The sequence below is a fragment of the Sinocyclocheilus rhinocerous genome, unplaced genomic scaffold (assembly GCF_001515625.1).
Source record: "Sinocyclocheilus rhinocerous isolate Xijiao unplaced genomic scaffold, SAMN03320098_v1.1 scaffold77, whole genome shotgun sequence".
NCBI lineage: Eukaryota > Metazoa > Chordata > Actinopteri > Cypriniformes > Cyprinidae > Sinocyclocheilus > Sinocyclocheilus rhinocerous.
In genome coordinates this window covers 105754-117051 of record NW_015635045.1, presented here as the reverse complement: position 1 = coordinate 117051, position 11298 = coordinate 105754, and the positions used below count along the sequence as shown (strand labels likewise).

The 11298-nt window shown below is 36.2% G+C and overlaps 1 protein-coding gene across 3 annotated transcripts in view; it reads right to left on the bottom strand.

Annotated features, from left to right (window-relative positions):
* The window catches only part of LOC107746344 (stAR-related lipid transfer protein 13-like), a 58313-nt gene that overhangs the window by 24120 nt on the left and 22895 nt on the right, over positions 1–11298 (bottom strand). For all 3 annotated transcript variants that reach the window (XM_016560498.1, XM_016560499.1, XM_016560500.1), the window contains exon 2: positions 2289–2360. In XM_016560498.1, the coding sequence (XP_016415984.1) occupies positions 2289–2360 (72 nt within the window). The remainder of the gene's footprint in view (positions 1–2288; positions 2361–11298) is intronic.

The window sequence follows — 11298 nt, the reverse complement described above, 5'->3', positions numbered from 1 at the left end:
CGATAATAACTTTTTGTTGTGCGATATATTGCGGCAGAAATAATTGCGATAAGCGATATTATTGTCATTTTAAATACCGTTTTATGCCACTGAATATATAATCATAACATAGCAGCATAATAATGCAAGAAGGCCTACACACTTCCAAATGACAACAAACTTTTAATTTTTTTAAATATTTAAATCATGGAAATTAAGTATCAAAATATTAGATACCTTAAAAAACCTGAATAAATAAATAAACAAACATTTTCTAACAGAAATTGCAAAATAACAAGCAGAAAAAAAGAAAAATGCATTAAGAACTTGTATGGAGATTTTTCCATCTACAGATTTTCCCCTGACCTTCTTTTCTCTTGCACACTATTGCTGAAAAACACAATCACTACTTAGCAGTCAGATGTCCGTATGCACAAAGGCACAGATCCCTAAACAAGACCATATCTGCAGATGAAACTTTGTTTGTAGAAGCATTTTTTAAATTTGAACTAGCACCTCATGACTACACCACGCTGCAAAAAACACAGGCGCAAGTGGAATGTACAAAACATCGTAACATTAATTTTTAATATAATGTAATAATTGTAAATATAATGGGCGATATATTGCGTCACCAAAAATTATTGAGGTCATGTACATATATTGCGCGATAATTCGATATATTGATTATTGCGACAGGCCTATTGAAATCTGAACATTTCATCACAGAACAATGAAAAAAATTCAATGTGTTTCATGACACCAAGTTTGATTTAAAAGCTACAGCACAGGGGATGATTTTTAGGGATTAGCGACAAAAATGCAGTTCTGACATTTATGACAAAAGTTAATTTAAGCATCATGTTAATATAAATTACAGTATGAAAATTTTATTGAGATTTGCTCAAATAAATTGCATTTAACAGTTATTAAAATATTAATATACGTAAATTATTAACATCAATATAAGTGAGTGTTAGATGATGCCAAAAGTAATCTAAATGTCAAAATATATCTAAATGTTTCTATTATGCGTCCCTAGTTCTGTTCGGCTTAACCATTGGCTTAACGTCTGATGCATATCGCACACAAAATTGGAAACACTTCAGGAGTTTCGAAGTCATCATCGGATTGGTTGAATTATACAGGATTTCCAGGAGACGTGTGTGTCACGTTCTTTAACGTTCCACATAAAAAAAACAAAGATGCCGTGATGCCAAACCTCCTCACGAAAAAAGGAAGCCGTCGTGTTTACAACTGTGACGACGAACGCTTATCAGGTTCAACTAAACGCTGGATTTTCAAAAGTATGTGAAATATTTAACATTTGCGGCATAGACTCTTTACAATACGTCCAAGAGTTTTATACACCGGTCTGTTATTATGGGGACATTTCCACACCCCTAAACATGACGCGGCCCAAAGCGAAATGTGATTGGTTGGGCCTTGGCCATTCAAAGCGGCTAAGGTTCCCAGACCTTCTGCCGTCAGTCTGAAGGTCTGGCTACGCAAGACTATGTTCCTCACACACACAGCTATCGTACAGCTTCAGAAGACTTGAATATGAATCACTTTTATCATACTTTGTGCTTTTTTGTAATTGTGGAACTTGACAGCACCTGTCCTCACTCACTTTCATTACATGGAAAATACGTGACCAGGAAATACTTTTATGTTTTGTGGGGAAAAAAATTAAGTCAGGGGGTTTGGACTGACATGAGTGCGAGTAAATGATGACAGAATTTTCTTTTTTTGGGCGAATCTGCCAATTATTTTAAACTCAAATGAATTTCCCCAAAATGTATTCCAATCCACGCCAAGCCTGCATGGGCTTTCCAGATTTGTTAAACTTCAGTGTGTGTGAAATGGTCTAAATCAATCTCTTGGGGCCAGCAGGACTAAAACACGCTCTGAATATCTGCAGCACCTGTGTTGGTTGCCGTGGAACTCTTACTGGTTCAGCATGGCTTTACACTCACAACCCAAAAGGTCTCTAAACCAAAACCAAATGCCATCTGGTCTCACATATATTTCCCCAATCACTAAGCCTGAAACAAAATAATACCAATGCTTTCTGCAGTGGAGCACTTCCATCCATTCAGTCATGGACATAAACAGAGACAGAGCGGGAGGGAGCATCTCTGCACCTTTCTAAAGGGATGATATGAAGGGAAACCAGAAGAAAAGAAAATGGGAAAAAAACACTGCGTCACACAAAGGAGCAGAGCTAAGGGGCGAATAAAAAGAGACAGATAATAGTGTGGAAATGGAGGGATGAGTGGACTTTTGTGGGGTGAGTTCTGGATTACCTTCATAGAGCTGAGCATACTGAGGAAACCCCGCCGCTCGAAGCCACTCACAGGCCTCCTTCGCCTCCAGTTCTGAGGGGGGAAAAAAGACGAATGAACGAAATCAGTAAGATAATATACTCTTTCAGTAGGGTTGATTTAAATGAAGGAAAATGAACAAAATGACAACATAAACGTTGAGCTTATTTAATTTATCATGTTATTAATCATTGTCACTTAATTAAATTAAGACATCCAGAATACATCAGACTTGATTTGATTACTCATTTCACCATGAATAAGAGCGGTTTAAGGTTAGTTAGATAATCTGTGGTCACATTATTAGGTCTGTCTGTGTTCAGCATGGCAATGAGACTGGAACTGGAACATTTAGCTGGTTTTACATTAAATTACAGCAATCCAACAAACTTTGCAACAAGTAAAAATAATTAAGATGAATCTAAATACATTTATTAGTATATTCCACTTCAATAACTGACACATCAGTCTTCATCCAGCAGTACCATATGCTTCAACTGTCACCTGTCATCAAGAACATGGTACATGTGATGGACAATGCCTTTAGACTGATATGAAACCTGTAAGATCACCATGGAAACTGCTGAGGTAACAGAAGTTGGTTCACCAATTCAAAAAACAACAAAAACGGATAGGAACTCAGAAATAACAGGCCAAATACAAGTACAACCTAAGACTGATTCAAGATTCAAAGCTGTGAGCTAATCAACAGCAAATTCAAAACACAGACTGCGAGATGTGGCGTAAAATATTGCATGGTTCCAATCCATTGAGTTGCTGTCAAAAAACTAAATGCATAGAGATATGTCCACCTCAATATATTCATTTCAAAAGCAAAATTTTATTGTAAAAACCAAGTGAATAATTGCGAAACTAAACCTAGCTTTTCATTCAGCCATCAGTGTTAATTCCCAGAAATTTTTGTAAACAGAATAAATACAGAAATGTTTATTAAATCACGTTATAATGGATTAATATTAATGATAATCCTGAATGAGGTACAAAAATATGATCAACATACATTTTGCCTTTGCATGCCATACAGACAAATGTATACAACTTTACATTACACACAAAAAAGCCATTGGAAAAATCTAGAGATTAGTCATGATTAGTTGCTGTTTGAATATATTAGTAGTTTTTCACTAGAAGTAGTTTTAATGTATTGATAGCCCTGTTATTTTTAAGTTGTAGGGTCTGTTTTATGGTTTTAACAAAGCCAAATCTTTCCAAGTGCCACCTGGAATCTTTCCCTGTGGTCCACATATCTCTAATTTACCATATTACATAACTAATTTAATGTTTACTAGCATTAAGACACTGGTAATTGACTGACTCGACAGACAGATTTCAAGCAAACACAAGACAAACTAAAGTGCTTGGCCCTAAGAAAATCAATCCTGACATTAAAGCACCTCATCAGCTTCCATCTGGACACAATCCAACACATTTGAGGAGCAATAACACAGATCCCGTTATCATCTTATTAAAAACTTGATTTAAACCTATCAGAAGCAGCATTTCTACAGAGGAATCAAAGTACATGAGAGAGAAAGAGATAGTCAGAGAGAAAACGGGAGATTCCTCATGCCATTAATATTCCAGTAGTGATCTCTATCATTAGATTTGCGAGGGCATGAGAGAAATTACGCACTTCGTGTTTATAGGAGCCAATGAAAGCTCTTACATTTTGTTGGTGTCAGATTGACAGTTTACACAGCACTAGTAAACACACTAAATATTCTCCGATATCAGTCATTTGCCTAGAAAGTATTGAGATACAGTTTGATGTACATTTGGGGAAGAGCGAAGGAGTTTTTTAATTGAATATAGTGATTTGGAATTGCATGGCATAAAATGGGGATTTATTACGCTGAAACACATAAACCCAAAAGAATGCGAAATATATTTGAATGGCATATCAGAATATGCATTTGATGAAACCATGATTAACTGCGACTGTGTCCTCTGAATGCCAAAAACATTTTCTCTTTGTGCAGCACGAATGACAATAAGATGATTTCATAAGCAGGTCACATTAGCATAAAAATTCTGAGCATAAACCATTGTCATTTGGGAAACTAGCCAATCAGATCCATACATACGCTGACTAGCCAATGACATTACCGCGTGAGGCAAAAATTGGGAAACCAACATTTTCAACAGAATAACCCTGTCAATCAAAATAATAGCTGTGGCACAAACCTGACATTATGACTAAACATGAAAAGAGTTGGGTTCTGAAATTCTGGCCTATTTATAAAAGGCAGTCACTGTCTGCTGAAAGCCCTTAAAGACGATCTCTGGCACGCACGCTTAAAGGGTTAGTTCACCCAAAAATGAAAATTAGCCCATAAATTACTCACCCTCAAGTCATCCTAGGTGTATATGACTTTCTTCTTTCAGACGAACCCAGTCGGAGTTATATTAAAAATGGTCTTTGATATTTCAAGCTGTTTCATGGCACTCAGCGGGTGTTGCATGCATCAGTCCAAAAGAAGTTAAACAAAAAGCCCCGATCCATAAAAAAAAAAAAAAAAGTGTCTCACACGGCTCCGGGGGGTGAACAAAGGCCTTCTGTAGCGAATCGATGTGTTTTTGTAAGAAAAATATCCATATTCAAAACGTAATAATCACTTTAATGTAGCTTGCACTCACTGTTGTACACGGAAGCAGTTCCAGGCGGATGACGTATGGAGGTCGGCTTTGCGCATGCGCCAAGATCAAAGACAATTTTTAATATAACTCCGACTGGATTAGTCTGAAAGAAGAAAGTCATGTACACCTAGGATGACTTGAGGGTGAGTAATTTATGGACTAATTTTCATTTTTGGGTGAACTAACCCTTTAAGCAAAATTGTGTTTAAATGAACAGATGTGGATCAAACGACACATTATATCATATTAGGAACAGACTTTAGAGCTCATTTAAATATGCATGAGAGTGTCTAATGCACCGTCTAATACACATTTAACCCATTAATATGCTGCTGATCTAAAATATGTAAAATTAAAATATAGTCTTACACATTTATACATATAATTTTCTATCACATATAAAATGCTGAATTCCTTTTGTAATAATTTTCAAGTTTTCAAATTTATTTATTTTTATGACCTTGTAAAATGAGTGTACTGGCACTGCATTCTGAAAAAGATCTAAATATTTTATATGCTAAAATATAAAAATACAAATGTATTGTGGGCAAATGAATAAGTCTATTCAAGCTATTCTAAAAAGATCAATTCTGTTTATAACCAAAGCACAAAAGGAAATGAAAGTGAAAAGTGAAGAGTAAAACAATAGAGCTTTTTCTCCAAAGTCGCTGGATACCAAATTATAATTTCAGATGCCAAGAGAACTAAAGATATGAAAATGTATGTGTAAATATTCATGTGCACATGAACACAAATGGTCACGTACACACACTTTTCATTCCAATGATCAGATCAGCTTCGTCCGTTTCCTGCCTCCATGCTCTGCCCCTTCAGCATTCCAGAACTCCCTGACTCCCAGCAGTGCTCCGGGATTTCCCGCCCAGACCCCCACATTTCTACTGCCTCTAGATCACACACAAAGTCAAACATATCCGACAATCCATTGAAATGCTGCTTTCCATCAACAAATATGATCTGTGACAAGAGTAGGTTTGCAATAGTATGAGATTTTCACAGTACGATAACCGTTTCAGGTATGTTTCGTAACTGACAAAAATTGAAAGCACAAAGCTTATTGAGACTACTGGATGGGATCATGAATCAACTGAAAATAAAATAAACAATCTTGAGATTATCAATATCAAGATCATTAAATTTAGATTTGAATGTTTTTGGGATATCCAAAATAACCCTACGCTGCTGATACATATGTCTAGCGAAAGTTGACAAGTCTGACAGACATTTGAGGGAAAGGATTTATGTACATGCACTTGACATTTTCCATCCGGATGATTTTTTCAATACCATAAATAAGCAAATGCACATGGTGTGACGAGCGGCAATTTTCAGACCATGGTATACTAAGAAACCGGTATACCTCTGCAACCCTAGACAAGAGTTCACCATCATTACTGTACATTTTTCTTCATGTCATTTATCATTGCAACAGTTATTATTGTAATTCAGTTCAGCAATCATTGATGGTGAGAAGAGATTCACATTCATAAGAAGGTCCAGATAGGAATAAAACTAACATTCCTGTAGCCGCTTCTCATCTCAGGAAAGGTGGAAACCCCCTAAGTAAAGTGTTTCTTTTTCCCTCTCCTTCTCCACTACCCCTCCCTATCTCTTCCTTTTCCCACCCCCTCCCTCTTTCTCTGGTCAATAAACAGGAAGTCTAAAGAGTTATGGTAATAAAATGGAAAAATGAGTGGATAATGGGTGGGGGTGCTTAGCACGATGACTGAGGATTAGTGGTGTCAAAATTAGCGCGTTAACGCAGGCAATTAATTTTTTCAGTTTAACGCGTTAAAAATATTTAACGCAATTAAGCAGGGGCGGGACTAGGGTTGGCCACCCCACTCACAACTTCTGTTTCTGTCACTTTTTCTCTTGACAAGAAGTGCATTTATTCAGCTCTGTTTTGGGGATTACGTTTCTTTATATCAGGCAACCCAGTTGTTTTCCTCTGCGGCCAGGTTAAACCTTGTTGTAGCCTATATATGTTCTATTCATTCTTTTTTAGAAACCTCGCACTTTTCTACTCAATTTTAAACGTAAAATTTTAAACCAATTAAGGGCGGTCCACTGCTGCACACGTGCCACAATATCGATACAGGGCCAGCTGTATCGATACTCGTATCGTCAAATCTCTGTGACGATACATCGTCGTATCGATATTTTGAACACAGCACTAGTGACCAGTGTGACTTGATTCACAAAATAAGACACTTATGAGGTAGTTGCAAAGTTACTTACTGTTAATAGAATGTCTAAAGTGGACTATCGAAATAAAGTGTTACCGCCATTTCTTTTTAACGAATCAAAAAACATACAGCATGACCAGTTAGCAAAGTCCCTTTAAGGCAAGTCATTTCACTCAGTAAACTAATAAATTTACTAGCCAATGGCAATTCAATTGTCAAGGTGTCCGTAGAGGGTTGAATATGTCCTGAGTATTTATGCGTCTTTAACCTAAAACACAGCTAGTCCATCTGTGAAGGATGCAGGCTGTCAAATCAAAATCAGAATCAGAATCAGAATGAGCTTTATTGCCAGGTATGTTTGCACATATGAGGAATTTGTTTTCGTGACAGAAGCTTCCACAGTGTAACAGAATGACAGTGGCCTGTTTATACAAGACATTATTCCCCTTCCTGTGAGCTTCTTCTTTGGCCTGACGGAGCTGTCTGAGTTTTGCAGTGAACCATGGTTTGTCGTTGTTGTAAGTTAGATGAGTCCTGGTAGGAATGCACATGTCTTCACAGAAACTGATATAAGATGTTACAGTCTCTGTGAGCTCGTCCAGATCGGTGGCTGCAGCTTCAAAGATGCTCCAATCAGTGAGGTCAAAACAAGCTTGTAAATCCTGCTCTGCTTCATTAGTCCATCTTTTTACAGTCCTTAATACAGGTTTAGCTGATTTCAGTTTCTGTCTGTAGGTCGGTATTAGATGAACTAAACAGTGGTCAGAGAGCCCCAAAGCTGCTCGTGGGACAGAGTGATATGCATTCTTTATTGTGGTGTAACAGTGATCCAATATATTACGGTCTCTGGTGGGACATGTGATGTGCTGTCTGTATTTTGGCAGTTCACGGGAGAGATTGGCTTTATTAAAGTCCCCGAGAATGATTAAAACAGAGTCCGGGTGTTGTTGTTCTGTCTCTGTGATCTGATCAGTGAGTTTGTACACAACTGTTAGCCAATCATAGCTGTGGGTGTTTAATTCCGAGTCTACAATCCACCACGCCTATTCAAACAGAGCGTTCTAATAAGTGGTTTCAGAAAATAGCCTATTAATTCTAAATGATTATGTTATTTGATGTAAACATCTTGATAACATTATAAGTGGACCTCAGAGAACAATACAAAATAAAAAAAACAAAGGTAGTTCATGACCCCTTTAAAAGAACCCAAATATAGCCAAATTAATCAGAAAAGGATCTAACTGAATTTAAGTCAGAATTAAATCAACAGCTTGTGAATCAGATTTAAATCTGGAAATCTGAATTAATATCCAGCCCTAGAGGTCTGAATAATCACATCATTACCAGCCATTACACACCCTACAGCAAAACTAGTCTCCACATACAACAAAAACATTCCTGTAAAAGCCTCAAGAGCCGCTGCTTGACTTGGGTCTTATCAGACATTGCTGCTTGTGCCCTCATTATGAGCGTGAACAGGATGCTAGGATATCCCTGATGACTATGTCCTATACTTGCAGATCAATATACGCTGTCAAACTGTGTGAACTGCTTGATGTTTTATAAAACAAGGATGTGATAAAAACACTCTTTATTCCATTTTTCTGTAGAATGTATACTGAGTTACTTCTGACAAATAGTTTAAAAATCACCAAACGCTCAGCATTTTGCCCAACATTACCATTGGTTTGACACTGTCTGCGCTACATCTATAACATCTATAAAGCCCAAAGACATGTCAGCCACAGCTCTGAGCTAAATAAAGCTCTTGCGATAGAGGGAGTGTTCTGTGTGTATCAGTATTCCTCTCACAGCTGTTTCAAAAACATGCTTTGAGGTTTTACATGTCTCTATGTGTTGATATGTGACCTGAATAACACCAAGCACTATAATCTGGCTCTTTTGACACGGCTAGCTCTACATACAACTATTTGAGTGCCTACAACATGGTTATGCAGTTAAGGAATAAAATAAATTATCTCATGGAAATGTCAAGAGAATTTGTATTCAAAAAAGCACACAGATTAAATAATAAAAAAGTTTGATATGAGAAGTCTGTAACTGTAACGTCACGCATGTCTATACCATTTTAGTGATATCGACGTTTAAGCGACTCCTGTGGTTTACAAATGTAATCGTAATCGACTGCACTCATATTGCAATTCTGGCTCCAAACGCATCAATGACCAACCAATGCAGACATCAACGCAGCAGCAAGTCAACAATGCTTTGATAGCATTCAAAAAAAAGAAACAAAAATAAAGTTATTTTTCTTTACAGCGTAGTCGGTAACTTGATTTGACATGCATGCTAAAATGCTACACAATTTCTCGCCCTATGCAATCTCTCTTTCTCAGTTACTGATATTTTGAAATGTTTCAAAAGTATCACTTGTGTTCTAAAATAATTATGTCGACAGCCGCTGTAACCTCCTGCCACTGAGCATCTGTCTTTTGTTAGACCGGCAAAGAAACCAGCAAAGGATATTTTTAGACCTTCTACTTTTCCCATAGAAGTGCATCGCTTTGTTTCACTGTATACAGATTCTGTGTAAATGTTCATATAAGCTTGTTTGGAGTTAGTAAGAATTTTTTTTAATTATTAATTTAATTTATTTGATCAAAAGTGACAGTACATTTCTAATAAATACTGAAAAAGTATCACTTTCCACAAAAATATTAAGCAGCACAACTGTTTTCAAAATTTACAATACTAAGAAGCACCAAATCAGCATATTAGAATATTTTCTGAAGTATCATGACACTGAAGACTGAAGTAGTGGCTGTTGAAAATTCAGTTGAAAATTCAGAGTCATTCAGTTGAAATGTAAAAAAAAAGAAAATGTACTAAAATGGAAAATTTTTATGTTAAGTTGTAATATTGTTTCACAATATTACTGTTTTTGCTGCACTTTTGATCAAATAAATTTAATAAATTGGCAAACATAAGACAAAACATTTAAAAAATCTTTTAAAAATCTTAGACCCTAACCTATTAAACGGTGGTGCATGTGCATTTAGTGAAAATATGAACACTAAATACATTATATATGAACATTACATAATCTCATCACTGACTTCTCACTGATTCCCTGTCATATTTTTCATGCATTACTCCCTCAATTTTGTTAGCAAATCAATGTAAAGTTCACCAAAATGAGAACAAGAGCACTGGGTGAGGCAGGTGATTGCAACAGAGTGAATCAGGATGTTTTACACTGTGAATTTGTGTGATGTGTATTTGTCCCTTCAGGGCATGCTGTAGAAAGTACATGTTCATGTCGTCAGGCGCTTGACAGCTTTAGTTAAAACCAAGATTTACACTCATCAAATACAGACTGTTCTGCCTCCAAAAAGTAGGGGTGGCACGATACCATTTTTTCAGAACCGATCGCGATCCGATACCAAAAGTTCTGAGTACCGGACAATACCGATCCGATACCAGCACAGTTTTATTTTATTTTTTTCTATACCTCAGTGTGTGTTGACCTGATCATCACTCTTCTGTGTGTTACACACAATCTACTAAATATAGACAACTTCATTATAAAGAAAAGTAACAAATTAAAAAAATATATAATCATAATCTATGAGAAAAATACTATTATAAACTAGGTTAGTGGATAATTCAACCGCAAAAGTTACTCTACAAAAATAATGAGTTAACAATAATTGTATAAAATCTAAACATTTAGAGAAAAACATTATTTAGTGGGGGAAAAACTAAAAGTAAATAGGTGTAATCTGGTAAAATGTTACACATTGCTCTTTGTATTGTAAAATACATTCATGAAAAACCAAGTAAATATAATTATATATAAATATATGCAATAAATTAAATGCATTTCTTTAACATTTATAGCACAGTAATGAGGCAGCAACATATGATAGATAAGACAGAACAAGAAAGGCTATTAACAATCTTTCATTGCGCAAAAGTATTAAACATGAAAGGCTTCAATACAGAGGCACAAAGTTCTTATGCGCATCCCGTGCGCAGAATGATGCGCTTGACGTAACACGGAGTCACAGCGCTCAGCATAGAGAAGTTCAAAGCACAAAGGGAAGAGACATTGATGCGTAGTGTATTATATCTGTGTGATAGTTTATTGAGCCTTTTCTTTTAAC